This window comes from Helianthus annuus, chromosome 3 (assembly GCF_002127325.2).
Source record: "Helianthus annuus cultivar XRQ/B chromosome 3, HanXRQr2.0-SUNRISE, whole genome shotgun sequence".
In the NCBI taxonomy this organism is placed as follows: domain Eukaryota; kingdom Viridiplantae; phylum Streptophyta; class Magnoliopsida; order Asterales; family Asteraceae; genus Helianthus; species Helianthus annuus.
Window position 1 is genome coordinate 13,187,077 of NC_035435.2, and position 23,467 is coordinate 13,210,543.

At 39.6% G+C, this 23,467-nt stretch overlaps 1 protein-coding gene and 1 long non-coding RNA gene across 2 annotated transcripts; one reads left to right on the plus strand and one right to left on the minus strand.

The window, feature by feature from the left end:
- Positions 1-1,333: 1,333 nt before the first annotated feature.
- Positions 1,334-1,682, minus strand: LOC110934325. Its single transcript, XR_002588238.2, has 3 exons — positions 1,639-1,682; positions 1,506-1,560; positions 1,334-1,423 (listed from the first exon to the last, which is right to left on the minus strand). It is a non-coding gene; the product is annotated as an uncharacterized LOC110934325 (long non-coding RNA).
- Positions 1,683-3,240: 1,558 nt separating this feature from the next.
- Positions 3,241-6,505, plus strand: LOC110932811 (uncharacterized mitochondrial protein AtMg00810-like). Its single transcript, XM_022176066.1, has 2 exons — positions 3,241-3,415; positions 5,553-6,505. The coding sequence occupies exons 1-2, from the start codon at positions 3,241-3,243 to the stop codon at positions 6,503-6,505; spliced, it is 1,128 nt and encodes a 375-aa protein (XP_022031758.1).
- Positions 6,506-23,467: the final 16,962 nt, after the last annotated feature.

Consider the following 23,467-nt stretch of genomic DNA (forward strand, 5'->3'; position numbering starts at 1 on the left):
ATGAAGAACCTGTTGTGAGAGACAACCGTGAAGAAGATAAATCAAGAAGAAGACAAGCGTATCCTGTGACTGGGTCAGAAAAATTGTTGTGTGATTCAACCGCAAGAGAAATCTGAGTGAGTTAGTTTATCAAAATCTATGAGAAATGGATTCCGATCATGTGATATGATGGTGGGCAAGTTAACCAAGACCGGTGGAGTTCGTGTTGAGACAACTACACAAGAGGAGGTTCGTGTGATACAAATCAAGTGCGGTCAAGACAAGTGTGAAGCAAAATGTTCGTGTGAATCAAGTTCGTGTGAAGCAAGTTGGTGTGAAGCAAGTTCGTGAGGAGCAAAGTTCGTGAATAAGAAGATACATGTGAAATGTTAGATACCGAGGAGACTCGAGATGATAAAGCTACTCGGAGTGCAAGATCTACAACTCAAGGATGTTCGTGATTAGGGGGGTGAATGAAAGTTATAATCCCTACACATCCTTAAGTACAAGGGTTATTGTGTATATAGTTAATAGTTATTTAGATGACGGTTATAAAGTTCAGGGACGGAAAGTGGCAAACCAGAAGTTGATAACCACCACCCCAAGGGTAGCGAAACCCCTTGGAGAGGCACCTTTTGATCTCGGCCACAAGGAGAAGAATGAAGGGACGCAACCATTCGTTTAGAGACGCACCGGTTCAAATTTGTGGCTACAAATCAACATACCCCTTCATGTTAATTCTCAACCACATATTCAAGAGACACGTCTATTAACGAAGAGACACGTCTGTTAGTCGCACCCATTGGAAAACTATAAATAGGGGTCAATAGATTTCATTTGTACATTCAGTCTCATTCGAAATCAGTTGTACATATACACACATTCAGATTGTATTTCGATTATTATTCAAGTTATACAAGTTTGTTTATCACGTTCTAGAGATCAAGATCCATTTTGGGGCCAACAATTTTATAACATAAAGTCTTGAGTATCTAATCTTGCTTTCGTCACAGGATTTAGACTGGTACTGGCATGGACATAGGCAACGGCTTGTCACCCATCACAAGGGGTGGTCCATATTCCTCCACCTCTTTTGGACCTCTTTTGGTGGGAGTGCCACAACATCTTCCTTCCTTTGGCATATGAATAACAACAACATTATCAGGTAAAGGGGTCTTGGGTCCAAGCTTTCCAGTTGGGTCCCAGTCAAGCATGATCTTAACCTTTATACCAAGAACACCCTGTTTGTTTGTTTCACACAAATTATACGACCTTCAATCAGTTGTTGATATAAACGCAATGCAGTTTGAAGCATGAAATCATGTTCACAGGTGAGTTTACCTGTCTAAGAAAGAAGCATTGGTTGACCAGAAGACACCATGTACCCATCCTTGAACTTCATTGATTTTGCACGCTGAGCCCTAAGCTTTCCGCTAACAATAACCTGAGAGAAGTGAACAGTGTTAGCATTTACACAAACTGGCATAAAAGGAATAAAGATAACAACCATATATCTATCTATATACCTCACATCCTTTTGCTCCATTCTCCATAACAAACCTCAGAACACCATAGCAAGCCCTAAAACAGGCCAACAAAACATCAGCTGATAATGTTGTAATTCACAAATGATTCAAAAAAAATAGCAAGTTTATTAACCTGCGAATAGCAAGGCCTTCAAGCTTGTAACGCAGAGACTCAGCCTGAGCAATGGCACAGAGAACATAAAACTGGCGCCTTTGCTTGAAGCTACTCTTTGCCCATACAATATGCGATTTCTTAACATGTGCTATTCGCTCCTTAACCTGAGAACATTTTAACTGTCTTCTTGAAGGTATCTAAAACATAAAATTACAATAAAGAAAATAAATAAATACTGTTCCAGATCTTTAAAATTTGTTTTAATATCTCCAAACAATATGACCATATATGGAGCATTATCTGATGTCTTAGCCAGCCGATTATATTAGGAATAGATTATATTTATTTAGAGATAATCATTATATTCTTTTATGTATATCCTTTCCTATTTTCATGGTTGTATCATACCCTATATATAGGGCATTTGTAAATCAATAATATTCATTCAAACAATTACAACCACAATTGCTTTTATGGTATCAGAGCCATAATCGGTTCAGATATCCTTCTCTTTTTTTTCCGATCCTAAACCCCACCGGATACGTCCAGCCTCGTCAACATAATGAATGATAACATAGTCGAATCATCGATCAAACCTGTCCCTCTTCATCCAGCTTACTCTGTGTCGAATATTCAATCCAAGATCCGGACGTTGGACGGTTCGAAGGTTACTTATTCAGCATGGGTCAAACTGTTTCGCCTTCATGTTGGTGCATATAAGGTCTCTAACCATATCGATGACTCAGAACCTCCAGCCGCCAAATCCCCCGAATACGACCAATGGAAAGAACTCGATGCATTGGTCCTTCAGTGGATATACAGCACAGTTTTGGATGATCTCCTGAAACGCCTTATGGACACAACTGTAGCCAGGGCAGCTTGGACGAAGCTTGAAAAGATATTTTTGAGCAATAGAAAGGCTCGCGCTGCGGCGCTCGAGGCACGATTTTGCAATCTCACATTGACAGCCTGTTCTTCGGTTGAAGATTACTGTCAACAGCTATCAGATTTGGCCAATCAATTGGCTGATGTTGACCAGCCCGTTTCTGACTCCAGACTTGTTCTTCAGCTTGTTCGCGAGCTTCCAGCCGAATATAACGCCACTGCATCCTTAATAAACCAGCAGGGTGTCCATTGGACCAAGCAATAGCGACGCTCAATGACGAGGTTATCCGGATTGAAGCTCAGAAGGGTCACCAGAACACGGTGTTAGCTGCTACAGCAGGGCCGCCCCCTGTTACCTCCTCTGCAAACCCTAATCAGCAACCAGACGCCTCCTACTCCTCCTCCTCCAATCGACGAGGTACTCGAGGACGTGGTGGGGCTTTAAATCGTCGAGGCAGGGGCCGAGGAAGACCTCAGCAGCAGACCCCATGGACCGCCTATCCAGGTCAGCCGAACTCCTTCCCTAACGGGGCTTGGTGGACACCTCCACCATGCCCATACCCGACCAAGACAAACCAGCAATAGTGGAGCAACAACAACCTGCCTGACTCGGCTCCTCAGGTGCAATACACCGGTTTTTCTCCGGCGCCTAGCTTCTCTTCGGCTTCCTATGCACTGCCCGGTTTTACCCGGCCAGTGTACAACCCTCTCTGTCCCACTGATTTAAGTGTTGCTATGGCAAATATGCAGGTTAATTCTCCAAACATGGGTTGGACCTCTGATGTTATGGATACAGGTGCCGAGTCCCACGTCACAAACGAACGAGGTAAAATCATACTCCCTGATTCTTTTCCTGTTTGTCGTAATATTTTGGTTGGTAATGGCATGTCTTTACCAATTAACGGATCAGGTACGGGCTTTCACCCACTACCCAACCGAACCTATATACTCTCACACATCCTTTATAGTCCTCAAATAATTAAAAATCTTATTTCCGTTAGATGTTTTACTCGTGATAATCAAGTGTTTGTCGAATTTGACCCGTTTGGTTTTTCCTTGAAGGACCTCAAAACTAAGAAGACACTATCTCGCCACAATAGTACCTGGACTCTCTACACGTTCACACCGCCTCAACTGCCGCCTTAAGCCACCTTTCTTGCTTCCCACCACCTCCCTTGGCATGATCGTTTAGGACATACCGGGGCGCAAGTTCTAGATATTTTAAATCATAATTTTAATTTTCAGTGTAATAAGGACAAGGGTCAAACTCTTTGCAATTCTCGTCAAATTTCAAATAGTAAAAGATTGTCGTTTTATTCATCTAATACGTTTACTTTTGCTCCTTTTGATATTATTCATTGCGATTTATGGACTTCGCCAATCACGAGTAAAACCGGATATAAGTATTATATGGTGCTAATTGACACTTTCTCACACTTCGTGTGGGTTTACCCCCTAAAATATAAATCCGAAACATTTCCAACCTTTACAAAATTCCATCAATTAATCTTTACCCAATTTCACCGCAAAATCAAAACCTTTCAATGCGACTTAGGGGGTGAATTTGACAATTTAGCATTTAAAACCTTTGCCCAACAAAACGGAATGCTTTTCCGTTTTTCTTGCCCTCAAACTTCCTCCCAAAACGGAAGAGCCGAACGTATGATTCACCGCCTAAATGACATTATTCGGGCTCTCTTAATTCATGCGAATCTACCTCCTTCGCTTTGGGTTGAAGCCCTACACACTGCCACCTATCTTCACAATATCCTACCAACCAAACGACTTAACTTTTACACACCTACATTTGCCCTTTACCTCCGCCACCCGGAATATGAACACTTACGTGTGTTCGGCTGTGCGTGTTACCCTAACACCCACCCAGCCTCATAAACTTCACCATCGGTCCATGCACTGTATTTTTCTCGGGTATCCTCCCGGTTTTCGTGGCTACTTCTGCTTGGACCCTGCCACCAGCAAAGTGCACATCTCACGACATGTGACTTTTGATGAGCACGTGTTCCCGTTTACATACCCTCATCACCCCACGCAATACACCTTTTTGGACGACCCCACACTACCCGGCTTCATCTTCCATCGGCCCACTCATCCTCCCATTAATCAGCCCATTAGTCAGCCTATTAGTCAGCCGATTAATCAGCCCGTCCCCAACCCGGTCACTGCCTCATACCCTCTTACTTATTCGCGTCGTCCACGGACAGCCCCGACATCAACTCACCCACAAACGGCCCATTAAACCCACCTGCCACTGTTCCGGTTACTCCATCTTCATCGGCCCATGCCCAAACCCAACCCACACCGGCCACTGCCTTGGCCCGAGCCTACCCAGGCTATCCATTCTGTAACCAACCAACACCCTATGATAACTCGTTCCAAATCCCGGTCCAACCCTACGGCTATCCACAACACCTTATCCCTATCACCAGTCCCTACCTCATACGCCAAAGCCCTAACTGATCCAAACTGGTTGCATGCCATGCAAACCGAGTATACGACTTTACAGGATAATGAAACATGGGAACTAGTTCCCCGTCCACATGGCCATCCCGTGATCCGCTGCATTTGGTTATTCAGGCATAAATTTAAATCGGACGGATCCTTGGAACGTTACAAGGCCAGGTTGGTGGTTAATGGGAATTCACAAACAGTTGGCGTGGATTGTGATGAAACGTTTAGTCCTGTGGTCAAACCAGCCACTATTCGCACAGTTTTATCACTGGCTGTGTCACGGTCTTGGCCAATTTATCAACTAGACGTCAAGAATGCTTTTTTACACGGGGAACTACAAGAGACAGTTTTTATGCATCAACCACCGGGTTTTTATGATACACGGTTTCCAAACCATGTATGTCGTTTGAAGAAATCCTTGTACGGGCTTAAACAGGCACCAAGGGCTTGGTACACTCGTTTTGCTAATTTCATTACCTCTAAGGGGTTTCGAGGAAGCACTTGTGTTCAGTCTTTATTTATTTATCATCAGGACCCGTGTAATATTGCATATTTACTATTATATGTTGATGATATAGTTTTCACAGCTTCTAATGACCGTCTCTTAACCAACATTATTGGCACACTTTCTAGGGAGTTTGCCATGACCGATTTGGGCCGCTTACATCATTTTTTGGGGATAAAGGTCACTCAACAGAAGCACGGTATTTTTTTGTCACAGACCCAATACGCCAAGGACATAATTGCTCGCGCATCTATGTCATCGTGCAAACCGTGTTCAACACCGGTTGATCTTTCTTCTAAATTGAGTGCTACGGATGGACAACTGTTCTCGGATCTGACATTATATCGGAGTCTGGCGGGTGCCCTGCAGTATTTAACTTTCACTCATCCAGATTTGTCGTATGCAGTTCAACAGGTCTGTCTCTTCATGCATGAGCCTCGGGATACCCACTTTGCGTTTATGAAATGTATCATCAGATATTTGCAAGGCACGATCGATTACGGTATACGGATTGTTCGATCGGATTCCCATGACTTGGTAGCTTATTCTGATGCTGACTGGGACGGTTGCCCAGATTCGAGACGTTTCACATCGGGTTATTGTGTTTTCCTTGGTGACAATCTAATTTCATGGTTTGCTAAACGCCAGCCTACTGTTTCACGCTCTAGTGCGGAAGCTGAGTATAGGGGAGTTGCAAATGCAGTTGCAGAAATGACTTGGATTCGAAACCTGCTATTTGAACTTCACACTCCATTATCTCGTGCATCAGTAGTGTTTTGTGACAATGTTTCAGCGGTCTATTTGTCAAATAATCCGGTTCAACATCAAAGGACAAAACACATAGAGATCGACATACACTTCGTCCGAGAGAAGGTTCGTCTTGGGCACATAAAAGTTCTTCACGTGCCCTCATCTATGCAGTATGCGGATATCTTTACAAAAGGATTATCTCGTGAACTATTCCAGTCATTTCGGTCCAGCTTGAGCGTCTGTCCTCCGCCCGCTCAAACTGAGGGGGTGTCTTAGCCAGCCGATTATATTAGGAATAGATTATATTTATTTAGAGATAATCATTGTATTCTTTTATGTATATCTTTTCCTATTTTCATGGTTGTATCATACCCTATATATAGGGCCTTTGTAAATCAATAATATTCATTCAAACAATTACAACCACAATTGCTTTTATGATGATCCATCCCAACCAATATATATGAGCATGATGTTTAACATCAGTTGGGTACCCAGTCTTCATCTCACGCTCCTTCGTAACTATAAAGACATAATCCACACTGCACATGTCAAAACTGTAAATTGAGGAGAAAAAAAAAACCCTAATTTTTACTTTAAAAATAGATACAACAAGAGGGGTACCAAAGATCTGTGAAATGAACTTGAAATCTTTAAAAACCATTTTGATTTTGTTGTCCATGACTACAAAGACTACAGAGGAAACTTCAAAGCACCTTGTGGAAAATGAGCTAACAAGCAGAAAAATGACAAAACCAAACGAATGTCCTTTTTTCCTATAATAAATCAAATCAAGCATTTTGTCAAACAATTGGCATGCATTGATTCCAATCAATTCACACGATGTCTGTGAATCGAAGCACAATGTTTAGTAAAGAGTGAATTGTTACCTTCCCTTCACAGAGAACTTAACCTAAAATTTGTTTCTTTTCTATCCGTTTCATACTCAAAATTTTCTTCAAATTCTTTCTAATCTTCATAGGCATTGAAATGGAGATAAACACTGAGGACATAAAGAAAATCAAGAAAAAAGAAAGGAAATTTGGGAATAAAAAATAAAGCCCATTTATGAAAGTAGGATAAAATCGGTGGGTTTGTGTATAAAGAATATGTTGTTGAAGAACATCAAGTAATCATATGCAGAATAAGTGTTGAATAACATCTAGAACCATTATCTACAAAAACGAAAAAAGAAAGGTAAACTTAAAACCCTAACTACAAAATCCGTGATATGGAGTGATAATTATGTGCAATAACATCTATTAGTAAACCCCAAAAACGTTACCTAAGTGCACGTCGTCATCGTCGTCCCCGTTTCTTGTTTCTTCTCGGCTGCAAACATCATCAGGAGTTTTAAATTGGAATGGAAGGAGGTTCTTCTCGGCTTCAAACATCATCAGGAGTTTTAAATTGGAATGGAAGGAGGAGATCGCGATGAAAGCATTAATTAGTGAAGCAGATATACAGATAGACTACTGTAGGGTTTCAAGAGATAAACGGTGAAGCGACGAATCACCAATTCAGGGGAAATCAAAGAGACACCAGTTTGATTGTCAAGAGAGCAGGCGCATGAATGGAAGCATTCAATCGTTGATACAGGTTAACTGAAATCCCTCAATTACCCCTCTAGTCTTAAAACCTAGGGTGAAATACAGATTTAACCCCTCTAAAATGGCTCTTGTAAGCATGATAAAATTACTATTTTGTTCATCACATTTCCTTTATATAGTACTAGTGGGAATGCCCGCACGTTGCAGCGGGTGTTCCGAATGATATAAAATTCAATGATGTCTATTATGAACCAAGTTGATTGGACAATCATCAAAATGGACCAAAACACCTACATCCAGCAATCACCAGTGTACAGCCGCTTGTTTCCTGTACGAATTAGAGGAGCTTTAATGTGAGGCTGTTTCTTTGTCTTTCTAAAGGCATATGCCACTGCAAAGAGAAGTGGCACAACTGATGAAGTTATAAGCACCACTATAAGTGTTCTTTTCTCTTTGTTAAAGTTGGACCGGGAGTTTACAACACCTACCACTTAAGAAACAATAATAGTTTAGCACTTAAGAATATAAGATAAAAACATCCAAATGTGTACCTTCTAACTCAGATTATAACATAAATATGAGGAAAAAAAATATTCGATTTAGCATTTTCTTTTTCTTGGTCCCGTGAAAAACCAAAGAGGTGATAATGGGCCTAGGGGTGTTAATCGTGTCGGGCTGAACCCAAACACGACCCATATATTTATTCGTGTCAAAGGGACAATTCAAATCATGTGCCCTGAACACGGACCCTTTTGACCCATTTATGTAAACGAGTCGAATGGGTTGGCCTGTTTAGGTAAACGGCTTGATGGGTCGACTTGTTTAATTGATAGAGTTAAACAACATGAACATGGCTCTTTTAATTAAACCAGTGACAACCCGAAACCTAAATATTTTCATTGACATGTCAATAATTTCCCTTAAATAGGTCCCAATAGATTATGTAAATAAAACATGGCCCACGAATATGTTAGTTATAACATTTGATATAAATTCTAATATTTTTGGCTTGTGTTGCAAAGAGAATTAACTCACCTCACAAAAGAACAGTTCCATTCACGTACTGTAACGGCATGTCTTGTAAAACGCCAGTGGGTATGCGCCTACACTGGATATCCTATTATAAAGTAAAAAAAGTACATAAAGTTTAACCTAGTTGATGAAAATCCAGTTGCAACATAGAAAGATCTGCAAAATTTTAACAACACCCATTATAACTTCGTTGATGGATATATATATATATATATATATATATATATATATATATATATATATATATAAACTTAAAAACAAAATATAACGCAATCAATTCTAAACAAGAGGCTGCATATTGATTACATTTCTTACCTCTTCCGTATCTCCAAATGTGAAGCCATCCTCAAACAGATTCAATGAGAATGATGGTCCAAGTGCTGTACGGTAGAAGATATATTAAACACAAATTTTCACAAACAGATTAAGCACCAACATCATGTTCATATCCATCACTCCAAAAAAGTAAAACAGATCATATCAACTGAAGTCAAAATGTAGCCTATTTGACCTATAAAGTCAAAGGCATTTCATTATCCTAGAGCATATGCATAATGCCATTTCAAACACAAGGACCATACCAAAATTAAAGCAATATTATTTGGCAGCCAGATCTTTACTTTAATATTTGTTAATGCACTTTAGGTGATAAGTGCATGTCTCCCAAGTTATAGGGTCTTTATTGTACATTTGTAAAAGATAGTCCCAAGTTTATCCTAGGGACATTTTGTCCAAGGTTTAGGTTGGTTTCTCTAGTCAGACCTTTTTGTATGGGACTAAGGTCAGAGTTTGTTTGTGTAGACCCTTTGTCTGAGTTTTGTCTAGGTCAAAAGGTCTGAGCTTTGTGCTATTTGTTTTGTCCGGGCTTTCTAGTTAGTCTTGAAAGTCCGGGCTTTGCCTTGTATATATACTTTAATATGGAATAGACAAGGTAACGATTCTGTGTGAATTTCTGTGCATCTAACCCTAATCATTGTGTATGTTTTGTCTGGCGTCTGCTTTGTGTGAGTGACGTCATTCATCTTCATCTTTCTCATCAAGTATACTCAGTGTATTCTTGATTTCTCTCTCAAATCCTTGCATTCTAGTGTTTCATCTGCAGTGGTTGACCATCAGGTGGATTCCGCACACCTATTGATTGCTTTAGCTGAGTGAGATCTTGGATTAGGAGGCCTTACAAGTGGTATCAGAGCAGTGTGCTCATACTACTGTAGGTGTTCTTAGTTTGAAGGTTTTGGTGAGAAAAGTTCATACTTTGATAGGGTTTAGTGGGTGTTTAGTGAGTTTTTGTGTTTTATTCATGATTCTTCATTCATATCTAGTGATTTGATGATGGATTTTGAGTAGTTTGGTGATTTTTAGTGTTGTTCTTCATCTGGGTTTTACAGGGGTTTTTGGTTCTTGTTCTACAGAGTTTTGAAGGTGAAAAAGATTCTGAGTTTGATCTTTGGAAGCTTTGTCCGTGGTTTACATTTTGTGTTTGTGTCTCCGGGGTATTGTTGAACCAGTGTGTAGTCACATTGGGGAGATAGTCCGGAGATTGGTTCTTCTGAGTTTTGAGAAACTTATATCTGTTCTGAGTTTTTCAAATCTCCTCATATTGTCCGAATTTTAACCTTAGTGTGTTAGTAAGTCCGACTTTTTAATTGTTTTGTTTTTGTCTGAGTTTCATTGTCCCTTGAAGTACGAGTTTTATGTTAGTAGAGTAGTCCGAGTTATTGATTTTCTTTGTGTCAGAGTTTTAGTTTAGGTTAGTCCGATTTTTTAATAGTCCTTTATTCCGAGTTTATGTTATTAGAGTAGTAGTGAGTTTTTAGCAGTTGAGTCCGAGTTCTTTTAGAATAGTTAGAGTCTGATTTTTAACTTTTACTTATATAAGGTAGTCCGAATTTTCTACAGAGTTTTAGTAATCCGACTTTTCAGAGTCTATTGTCCGAATTCTTTTTAAGTTTTTTAGTCCGAGTTTCTTTGAGTTGTTATCGGTTCCGAATTTCTTTTGTGTCTTATATAAAGTCCGAATTTTGTCTTATTATGTCCGAGTTTTTCTATGTTTGTTAAGTCTGAGGTTGTTTCCTTTTATAGAGTAGGTCCGAGTTATTTGTTCCTTTTTCTTAGTAAGTCGTAGTTTCATAATTTTTATAGTCCGAATATTTTAGTCAATTAAGTCCAAATTTCAATCTTTTGTTTGTTAATTTTAAGAGTCTGTATTTTTTTTAAGTATTATATAGTCTGACTTTTATCTAGATTAATATAGTCCGACTTTTATCTAGATTAATTAGAGTCCGAATTTTTGTAGTTATAATAGGTCCGAGTTTCTTAGAGTATTATAGTCCGATTTTTTTAGCTTGTTAGTGTCCGACCTTTAGTTATTTGTTATATAGAGTCCGAATTTTAGTGATAGTCCGATTTTTTTCTCTTCTATTATTAGAGTCCGAATTTCTTAAGTGTTAGAGAGGCAGAATTTCTTAAGTCTAAGGTGCCTGAGTTTAAATTCCTAACAGTAGTCCGAGTTTTCTGTTGCTTGTGTTTTATTTCAGGTTCTGTGATCCGGGTTTTTCACACTCTGATTAAAGCTCAGACACTTCATTCCGTGTTTTCACTCCGAGTTTGAACTTAGAAAAAGTCTTCTGTGACACAGTTCTTGCTTGGAAGTCCTCTGTTGTTTTCTGAAATGGCAAACAACAATCTGACTGCAATGGTGCAAAAACTCAAGCACAATGCTGAGGTAGGAAGTAGCGACAAACCTCCTTTGTTGATAAACGAGCTTGATTTTCCTGAGTGGAAGGAGCGTTTCGAAAGATATGTTCGAGCAAAAGACATCAAAATCTGGTTGTGTATCGTTAAAGGATGTGGAGCTACTCCTGTACGTACGTTGACGATTGATACGTATTTGGCACTCACTGACGACCAAAAGAGATTTTTTGACTGTGAAGAGAAAGCTATGTCAATGATAACGATGGCAATGTCGCAATCTATACTTCATACGTTCCGTAAGAGAAATAGCTCAAAGGAATTGTGGGATAGTATGATCCAGTGATATGAAGGAAACGAAATGTACAAGAAGCGACGTCTCGAACGTTTAAAGACTCAATTCGTTGTGTTCAAGGCTTTGAAGAATGAATCATTTGATGACACAGTGAATCGATTTTATCATCTGCTGAGCAAACTTGATAGAAGTCAAGAGGGTATCTACACTGAATTCGAGAAGGTTGAGAAGTTTCTGAATTGTCTTTCCAGAGAATGGAATATGTACACCGCTTTGATCAGAGAGGGTGTTCTCTACGAAGAGCTTTCATTGGAAGAAGCTGTTCAGAAACTGAGGGGTTACGCTTGGAATATGGAAGATCAAGCATCTGATTTCGAGAAGATCCAAGATCCTCAGTTGTATAAGGCTTCGAAACCAACGGATAAGGGTAGTAATGGTGGTGTCGGTGTTGCTTTGTATTCGGAGAATGAAGGTCCTGCAAGTGAACACGCCTTCATAAGCAACAATGACAGTTCAGGTGGAACAACCAATTCGAATCAAGGGATGTACACTTCTAGTGGAGCTCAGAAATCTCAAGGAACAAGCTTGAACATTCCTAAGATAGATGCAAGCTGTTTGAAGTTGATTGAAGAAAACATGAGTTTGTTGGCGTCCTTCATAACTGCCTACGAGAACTTCTGTCTTGGAAAGCTCGTTGAACCGTCAAGTCTCGATGAGGACTTTGATCAGATAGATCAAGATGAAATGGAAGAACTTGATCTACAACTCAATATGGCATTGTTAGTCCGAAGAGCGAAGAAGTTTCTGTTGAAGACGGGTTCATAGGAGGTCAGACAAAGACTCGAATGGGAGTCGACATGTCCAAAGTAAAATGTTACAACTGTGGTATCTACGGGCATTTCGCACGTGATTGTCGAAAGCCAAAAACGGAAAGATCTGACAACAATTCCCGGGGAAATAATTCAAGACTTCACAACAATGCATCAGCTGCTACCTCTAATTCAAGTGCTCGTTCAAATGGGTCTGAAAATCTTACACCTTCGACAAACAATGCTATGGTGGCTCAACCTCTACAGAGTGTGACTGAGCCTTATGACTAGGGTTGTGCCTTGGAAGACATTTCGGGAGCTATTGTGTCACAAGCATTTATAGCTGAAATTGTGAACGAAGAAGTGTATGAAGAGGTTGTCGAAGAGACTAGCATTGAGGAGCTTGCAGTTGTAGCCGAAGTTTTTGGGGAAGAGTTGGATTCGGGGAATGTTGCTGAGAATGAAAATCCCTCGATTGAAGAGACTGTTGAAAAGTCAAACAAGACAGAAGATGGAGAAAAAGGAGAACGCTTTTAATTCAACATCTCCACAGCTGAAATGCAGCAATTTGCGGATGCAGAGGCTAAAAGGTTGGAAGAAAACTCCGTAGAAAACGAGGCTTGTGCATTCATGGCTGGCATTGAGGTAAAATCATCTTCTGTAGATAAGCGATGTGCTAGATGTGTTGAGTTTGTGACTAAGATTGATAGATATGCACTTCATAACACAAACTTAATTGCAGACTTAGAAAAATCCAGAGAACTCATTGCTGTTTTGTCTAATTTGGATAAAGAACACCGAATTAAGATAAAAGCGCTGAAAAATGGTATCTCTGAATTTAAGAGACTTGTGGCTCAGGGAAATCTTAGAAATCAGGAATTAAAATCTGAACTTGAAATGAATCAAAATTGTGTTTTGGAAAAGAAAAAAATCATTTTGGAAAAAGATAATCTGATTTTAGATTTGCAACGAAAGATTGAAAAGTTCAGGGATTCATCCGAAGTGATGAATTTCTGTATTAACAGCCAATGTCTCAAAGAATCTGAGGAAGAAATGTTCTGCATTGGTTATAATAAGGTGCCTCCACCGGTAAACCATAATTATACATCGATGCCAAGCATTGATCCTGAATTGGCAAATTTTGTGCCAACGACCCCTCTGACAGTTGAACCACAAAGTGAGTCAGAATCTGAGCCAGATGAAGTTACTGACTCAGATCAGTCGAAGATGAGTGGAGTTTCAAAGAAAAATGAGGTGAATCTTGAAAACATTGAAAATTTGATAAGCAATAAGATTTTGGAAATTTTCAATCAAGTTCAAAATGAGAAGTCAAAACCAAAGTCACGTGGGAAAAATAAAAAGGCTTTGAAAAATGTCCCTAAAACTGAGTTTGTGAAAGGGGAAGATTTTTTCAAAGAAGAAGTTAAGATCGAAACAGGTTCCAACCCTCAGTTTGTGAACCAAATTTTGAAAAATTCCACCAACGACTCATCATCTTCGACCACTCATGAGGAACGTCCAAAGAATGCTGCGAAAATTCGCAAATGCTACAAGTGTCGTGGGAAAGGACACTTAGCAGCAGACTGTCCAGATGACAGGGGTAAATCTCTTGTTGATCCTGATCAAAAGAAACCTTTTGTTGAAAAACCACAAAATGAAGCAGTTAATGTTGAAAAGAAAAATGGTAAAAATCAGAAGGTTGAGAAAAACAAAGTGATTAAACAAGAAGTAAAACCAGTTATCAAACCAAATGTTAAATCACAACAAAATCAGGATCAGGAGGAGAAACCTGTTGTTATTAACCGCGGGGACAGATCGGAAAATACATCTCAAAGACATGATACTCGTGAGAAAACCCCTCACAGACGACAAAATCATGTCACTTTCCAAGTGGTTGAGAATGACCAACGCTTTGGAGGTCCGAACAACAACTATGTTAGACCTCATGCACAGAACAGATTCGTGAATGATCGAAATGCGTCACCCCCCGATTTCCAAATCAAAGACCGCATTCGGATAATCATCCATGATCATTCTCAAGACACGAAGATGCTCCTAGATTTGGTAGGAATTTTGAGCCACCCAGGAATCAAAATTACAGTTACCAAAACTATGGAAGCCGAGGGTATGGAAACTCTGGTTATACCAACAGATCGTCAACTCCGTATAATCCACGATTTACGGGGACTCATTCCAACAATTTCCGAAATGGAAATGGTGTACACAGAGGCGATGATGGTTATTTCAAAGAGTTTTCTTATGTTGATGAATCAGGACGACCCAAGACCATCATGGCTTGGGTCCCACACTCTAACTAAATTTTTGTTGGGGAGTGTAGGAGCAGCTGAAGAGGGCTATCTATATTTGGTATGTCGATAGTGGCTGTTCCAGATACATGATAGGAAATAAAGAATTATTGAACAATTTTAAACAAATTCGTGGTGGTTATGTGAATTTTGCCGGTGAAAAGGGTGGATACATCACCGGTGAAGGCACAGTGTCAAATGGAAAAATTACGCTGCACAAAGTGAACTACGTTGAAGAATTGAAGCATAACTTGATGCCAGTTTCTCAAATCTGTGATAACAAGTACACGATGCTGTTCACTGATAAAGCTTGCTTCGTTTTGCGTCCGGGATTTGCTGTTCCTGAAGATTGGATCGTTATGAGGGCTCCAAGGGTGAATAACACATATGTCATGGACATGCGCCCGTTGGTTAACTCGTCTGCTCCAGTGACATGTCTACTTTCGAAGGCGACTAAAGATCAATCGTATCTCTGGCATAGGAGAATGGGCCACGTGCATCTGCGAAAAATGAACCACTTAGTGAAAAACAACTTAGTGTTGGGGGTTCCTTTACGTAGTTTCAATATGCACAACAAATGTGAATCATGTGAAAAAGGAAAAATCAAACGAAAGCCTCATAAACTGAAAACAGTTAACTCAATCCAAAAACCACTTGAATTGCTTCACATGGATCTTTTCGGCCCGATCCATGTTGCTAGCATTGGTGGGATGTCTTATTGCTTAGTTGTCACTGACGACTTCTCACGTTACTCATGGGTATTTTTCTTAAAAACTAAGGATCAAACTGCTGGTATTTTAAGAGATTTATTCAAACAACCTGAGAAAAATTATTCACTTCCTATTAAGAAAATCCGAAGTGACAACGGCACTGAGTTTAAAAATCAGTATATGGATGAGTTATGTCGGGAAATGGGAATAATTCATCAGTTCAGCGCTCCATATGTTCCTCAACAGAACGGAGTTGCAGAACGGAAGAATCGTACCCTAATTGAGGCGGCCCGCACTATGCTTTCTGAATCAAAATTGCCAATTTTCTTTTGGGCCGAGGCGGTAAACACTGCATGTTATGTGTTAAATCATGTGCTTACTGTCAAAAGAGAAGATAAAACTTGTTATGAATTGCTTGAAAACAGGAAACCGAACCTATCTGGTTTTCAGCCTTTTGGGATTAAATGTGTTATCAAACGCACCAAAGATACTCCGAAAATGGGGGAAGTTGGTGAAATTGGGTTCTTTTTGGGTTATGCCAATGGAACTCCAAACAAACGCGTTTATAACATCAAGAAGCGAACAGTGGATATCGTGTTTGATATAACTCCTTTGACTTTCGATCCTTCACCGTCTGAATTCGGTCCCAAAAGCGGTTATGATTATGATAAATTATTTGATTCATTTGATCTTCCTGATGTTTCAGAAGAAGATTCGGAGGTTGTATACACACATCTTGTATTCCTACTAATGTGTCTTCGAATGTTCCAGTCGCTGATTCTTCGACCGTAAATGATGTTGTTGCTAAGCAGATCCCCAATGCAGCTGCTCAAACTACAAGTGGAGATCTATACATTGACTTTTCAACATATCCAAATGCTAATGCATCTTCTGGTAATGGTCAAGCTTCTAGTAGCAATGCAAATGCTGAGGGGGAGATTCAGTCGAATTTGGGAAACAACCTTCAAGCTCCGGCAATCCCAGTTCCAAGAACAAATATTCATCATCCTGTTGATAATATTATTGGGAATCCAAATGCGGGAGTGCAAACGCGAAGGAGTATTTCGGAGATGCAATGTCTTTTCTCTGCTATCAATAAAGAAGAAATCTACAATCTTAGCCTGCATGAATGTTTTATCTCTCAGATAGAGCCGAAGAACTATCAAATGGCTATGAAGGATAATTCTTGGTGTGAGGCGATGCAAGAAGAGTTAGCTCAGTTCGACAAGTTAAATGTGTGGAATTTGGTCGATCTTCCAAAGGGCCAACATGCGATCAACCCGAAATGGGTTTTCAAGTGCAAGAAAGACGATAAGGGTGTCGTTGTCAGAAACAAAGCACGGTTGGTTGTTCAAGGCTTCAATCAGGAGGAAGGGATTGATTATACCGAAGTTTATGCTCCGGTGGCAAGACTGGAAGCTATTCGTTTGTTTCTAGCCTTTGCTGCACACATGCGTATCAAAGTCTATCAGTTGGATGTGAAAAGCGCTTTCCTTTACGGGAAATTGCATGAAACTGTGTATGTGTCCCAACCACCTGGTTTCGAAGCTCCAGAGTTAGACAACAAGGTGTATTTGTTGGACAAGGCTCTCTACGGTCTCCATCAAGCCCCTCGAGCATGGTACGAGACGTTGTCAAAGCATCTATTGGAGCATGGGTTCTCGTGTGGTGCGATTGACTCCACACTGTTCATTTTGAAGAAAGGGGGAGATTTTTTGATTGTGCAAATTTATGTTGATAACATAATTTTTGGTTCTTCAAATGAAGAATTGTGTCGTGAGTTCGAAGCGGTGATGAAGTCAAAGTTTGAAATGAGCGCGATGGGCGAGTTATCCTTCTTTTTAGGTCTTCAAGTGAGTCAAGAAAAAACCAGGACGTACGTGCATTAGACAAAGTATGTCCACGAGATTCTCAAAAGATTTGGATTGGAAGATAGCTTACCCTATGACACGCCTCTACCGACAAATCTCAAGCTTTCACCCGATGATGAGAAAGATTCTGAAGTGGATCCGACTCTATATCGAGCAATGATAGGTTCATTGATGTATCTTATTGCTTCACGTCCAGATATTATGTTCTCTGTTTGTTTGTGTGCTAGGTACCTATCAACTCCGAAGGAGTCTCACTTGAAAGCTGTCAAGCGTATTTTCAGATATCTGAAAGGGTCGCCTAAGCTTGGATTGTGGTATCCAGCTGAAGGTGGTCTGGATTTGATTGCGTATGCTGACGCAGATTTCGGAGGGTACCGGATGGACAGAAAGTCAACCTCTGGCGGCGCACAACTTCTTGGGAATCGTCTTGTCTCTTGGCAATGCAAAAACCAAGTTTCCGTTTCTCTATCCACGTGCGAGGCCGAGTACATTGCTGCTTCAAGCTGTTGTGCACAGGTTTTGTGGATTCAGCAGCAAATGAGGGACTACGGTTTGAATTTTACTCGAACTCCTATCCTTGTCGATAATAACTCTTCCATTTCCATAACAAACAATCCAGTTAATCACTCACGCACTAAGCACATAGATGTTAGGCATCATTTTATTCGCGACTATGCTGTGAAGGGTTTAATAGAAGTGGTTAGGGTAGACACCTTGGATAATCTTGCCGACCTGTTTACGAAAACATTCGATCGGGCTAGATTTGAAAATTTGGTCCGAATGATTGGCATGATCAACCCAGAGTAAAATGCTTTCAAAACTCGCATAGAAACTTTATTTTATCTTTTCTGTATAGTTCATACCGCTTACGAAAAATTGAAAAACTCCAAAAATATTTTACTTAGTTGTAGGATAAATTTCAGAAAAATACAAAAACATTTGAAAAATTTAAAATGAAATCGTGTTGAGATATAAGGGAAATGATAGTACATCGGTTAGTCGTATCTGGTGTAGGACTATGGTTATATGCATAAAATTAACCGTTAACTGCGACAGCTTCATCATACGTTGCTTCGGTAGGTTTTACGCGTAAATAAGAACCTGTTTTTGTATATAAACATAGTGAACTGCGTAACTTGTGTGGCACATCTCTCGGATATATGGTCTTGGTACCGTAATTTCGTTTGATAGATTGCCGAGGTTCTGAGATACGTGGTCTTTATGCTGTTTATCATCTGGGTATCATGGTTGTTTCTTTTACCGGAAAACAACGGGGACGCAAGTCTAGATCTTCCATGATACCATACATACGTGTAAATATCCTTAATTCTTGATGCATCCGACCCAAATAAGTGATAAACAATCACATGTCCCACAATATTATGCGGGAGTCAAGTTCCTCCTCAATAAGTGATTCTATCACAAATGACTTGCTCCTGTGCCCTTTGCATCTGAAATTCAAATAAGTGAGTATCTCACGTTAGCTTATACGTCAAAAACAGATGATAAATGGTATACTCACCAGTAAGATGATCTCTCGCGCATACCTTGATACGGGAGTATATTCTGTGGTGGGTAAACATAGTTACTGTCAGCTATTAATACACTTAATTTCATATCTCGAAAACAGTGTTCGAAAGCGTGCTAAAACTTAAGTGGATCACAATACCGTTGAACGTCTTGAACTGTCAATATCATTCTAAAAGATTAAAGCCAAAATGCTATGGTTCTTGTGTCGGATACTGACAGTAAAACCCATATGATTCCTTTGCTCCGACTTCACAAAAAGATAATTAGTGTAAATATGTTTTTAGGTTTAACCTATTTAATTTAGTTCAAATTGAAAAAAAAAACCACAAAAAGATTTTCCTTTCTTGTTTCTATGTGCCAGTTATCTTATTAAGAATACTCTAGGGTTGTGAAAATTGTTTAAATAAGTTATTAAATGTTGGTTGTTTAATATTTCAATTGTTTATTCTGGGGTATTGGAATTTATTTTTGGGATCCAGGTTTGGGCCGATGTCTCCGGGGTCAAGTTTCTTAATCCGGGGTTAAGTGTTTCAGGTCTGGATCGTTCATCTCAAGATGGAAGATTTGGAGAAGCTGTGTGCATCTGTATCGTTCATCTCAAGATGGAAGATTTGGAGAAGCTGTGTGCGTCTGGATCGTGCATCTTAAGCCAGTGATTTCTGAAAGGAAAGTGACTGTTGAGATTGCTAAAGTGCTGGATCCGATTTAGCTTGCCAACTTAAGGGAAGCACATTTGAAGAAGCTTCGGCGCCTGCCCCTAAAATACAATGAAGAAGATCGTGTTCTTGCGGACCAGTTCATCAAGGTGGTTCAGTTCTGTGTGAAGAACAAGGTCTGGGCAGGAAGCCGCTTCTCGAAGAGAGTATGAAGATCTCAAGAGCAATGAAGACCATGCACTGATCAAGGGGGAGTTTGTTAATGCACTTTAGGTGATAAGTGCATGTCTCCCAAGTTATAGGGTCTTTATTGTACATTTGTAAAAGATAGTCCCAAGTTTATCCTAGGGACATTTTGTCCAAGGTTTAGGTTGGTTTCTCTAGTCAGACCTTTTTGTATGGGACTTAGGTCAGAGTTTGTTTGTGTAGACCCTTTGTCTGAGTTTTGTCTAGGTCAAAAGGTCTGAGCTTTGTGCTATTTGTTTTGTCCGGGCTCTCTAGTTAGTCTTGAAAGTCCGGGCTTTGCCTTGTATATATACTTTAATATGGAATAGACAAGGTAACGATTCTGTGTGAATTTCTGTGCACCTAACCCTAATCATTGTGTATGTTTTGTCTGGCGGCTGCTTTGTGTGAGTGACGTCATTCATCTTCATCTTTCTCATCAAGTATACTCAGTGTATTCTTGATTTCTCTCTCAAATCCTTGCATTCTAGTGTTTCACCTGCAGTGGTTGATCATCAGGTGGATTCCGCACACCTGTTGATTGCTTTAGCTAAGTGAGATCTTGGATTAGGAGGCCTTACAATATTGAACTTCTTTCTCATCTTGGATCGGTGAATGCCCAAATACGCTCCAAGGGTGAGCGCAAAAGCGACCGCAAGATACAAGAAACAGGGCTTCTTGGTGATGGTAAATGCTACAAAGTTGCAGAGAGCAATTGTAGCTAGAATAATGTATTCCATTCCTTTGCAATGCCAATTAGGGGTGCTAAAAGGGTCGTGTTTGCGTGTTGGCATTATCTAAAAAAGAGTAACCAATAATGATGACATTATCTAAAAAAGAAAATAACAATCCCACCCAAGACACCACATAAAGCACATAACATAAGGTGGGTCGTGGTCCAGTCAATTGCAGCCTCAATAACTGATTCAGGGTTCCTAGTTTTTCTTCTTTTTTTTTTGCTTTCTCTGTACAAGTTAATGTATTCATACCCAAATATAGCTGGTGCTATTGCGAACTACACAAAACATAGATTGGTCCTAAAATAAGCAGATATGTGATCCATGTGAACATGTGATATCATCATTAACTTCAAGTGTTAGAACTATTAAACTTTTGTTATGTTTCATATTTATTTGAAGGGTAAATTACTTTTTGAGTCCCTGTGTTTTAGTGGTTTTAACTAATTGAGTCCAAAAGCAAAAAGTTTAACGACCTGAGTCCCTATAAGCATTTTCATTAACCATTTGAGTCCTTTTGAGTCCAAATTTTAACCTTTTGAGTCCAATTTTTTGGACTCAAATCGTTATAAAATGAACAAAATTGGACTCAGAATGTTAAAAAATAAATGGCTAGGGACTCAGGGCGTTAAACTTTTTTATTTTGGACTCAAGTGGTTAAAATCACTAAAACACAGGGACTCAAAAAGTAATTTACTCTTATTTGAACTTATAAGTGGATAATATGTATGATATGAACTCGGATTATTAGATGATAAGGGAATGTATTGGCCGGTGATAAGCGGGTGATCAAATTCGAATAACTGCCGGAGGCAGTTACCCGCCAAAAACTATGTATATATATTGTATTGTCGGCAAACAATTCCGGTTACCAAGACATTCTTATTCACTGCAAGAAGTGTCCATTAACCATTGCACTTGTTATTCATCGATACCCTTCATCACCCTATACATAATGCATATCCAATTCGGATCACTCACATATGATAACACAAATCCAACATTTGATTCCGCTGCACAAATGCATTCTGCTGCAAATATGTCTTCTGATCCCCAACATAGTGGCATCAGAGCATCAACGAGAAAGAAGAAGACTGGAATTCAACCAACGTCCACTCTGTTACCATGCCAAATGCATTCCGCTGCAAAGAAGAAAACATGTTTTTACTGTTATAAACCGGGGCACCAGATTTATTCATGTTTGAAGAAAGAAACTGATGAGGCAACCCAACTAATCCGGCAAGCGGTGAATACGGGAATACAGAAAAAAGAAGAAGGAATCAGAGATCATCAGGAGATGATTGTAGTCTGTACCGAAGGAGGGCTATGGAGCAATATTTGGTACGTTAGTTTTGTATTTAAACATCACATGGCTGGAAACTTGAATGTGTTTAAACATATTAAACATATTATTGGGGTTGATACACAATCGGGGGAAAACAACTTCTTGTTTACACGGGGGGTTGGATCAGTAGAAATTAAAACAAGTAACGAAACCATGAGAATTAAAAGCATTTTTTATTCTCCGGAGTTAGACCGGAATATTCTGAGCATGCATCAATTGACAATGCAAGGATACACTGTCAACAAGGACGGTGATACTTGCAAAATCTTTCCTATGTTCTCTATTTCGGTTAACAATTCCGTTAATGATGCAAGTGGACTGACAAGGGAGGAGGAGATTGGGTTAAGAGAAAAACAGGGTATACTGGATGAAAGTGTGTTTGATGGTGAATTTAAAGAGCGATATTCGAATTCTTATTTCGAAGAACTCAATCTGTCATCACAAGAGACATATTGGAGTATAATGATCGTTAAAGCCATCGAATTCAATGAATTTGATGACTGTAAAGCATTTATGAATTTACTTGATGATCGAGAATTTGTTTTCAAATATAAACACATACTCGAGTCAAAGTTTGAAGAGATGGTCAAATGGTTTCTGTTCGAATACACGGGAATTACTACTAGACCAGTTCCGCCATTTACTCCAAACAAGAGGAAAATAGACCGGTTAAGTTTATATATACTGGTGGCAGTGGACGGTGGTTACAGGGAAGTCACCACAGAAAACTTGTGGCCGGCAATTGCAAAAGATCTAGGATTTGAATATGAAGACGGAGACTACATGAGGGTCACTTATGCCATGTATCTCGATATCCTAGAGTATTATTATAAATTCAAAATTGTTCAAGGGAAAGTGCAGGACAAGGAGATGGTGTTCGAAGAAGGAGGGTCCTCTATGGGCTGCCATAGAAGATCGAAAAGTGCAGGAGAAGTTCAACGGGAACCTGCAGGGTCGACATAGGTTGCACTCTTTCCTAGAGTATTAGTAAAAAGAAGGAAACGGTTCAACTTCAACTATGCGAGATGGGCCGTCGAAGAAGCCAACCGGAGCGTCATGGATCAAGCTCGGAAACATAACCAAATTTAAGGGGGGTTATGTTAGAACTATTAAACTTTTGTTATGCTTCATATTTATTTGAACTTATAAGTAGATAATATATATGATATGAACTCGGATTATTAGATGATAAGGGAATGTATTGGCCGGTGATAAGCGGGTGATCAAATTCGAATAACTGTCGGAGGCAGTTACCCGCCAAAAACTATGTATATATATTGTATTGCCGGCAAACAATTACGGTTATCAAGACATTCTTATTCACTGCAAGAATTGTCCATTAACCATTGCACTTGTTATTCATCGATACCCTTCATCACCCTATACATAATGCATATCCAATTCGGATCACTCACATATGATAACACAAATCCAACATTTGATTCCGCTGCACAACTGTATTCCGCTGCAAATATTGTTGG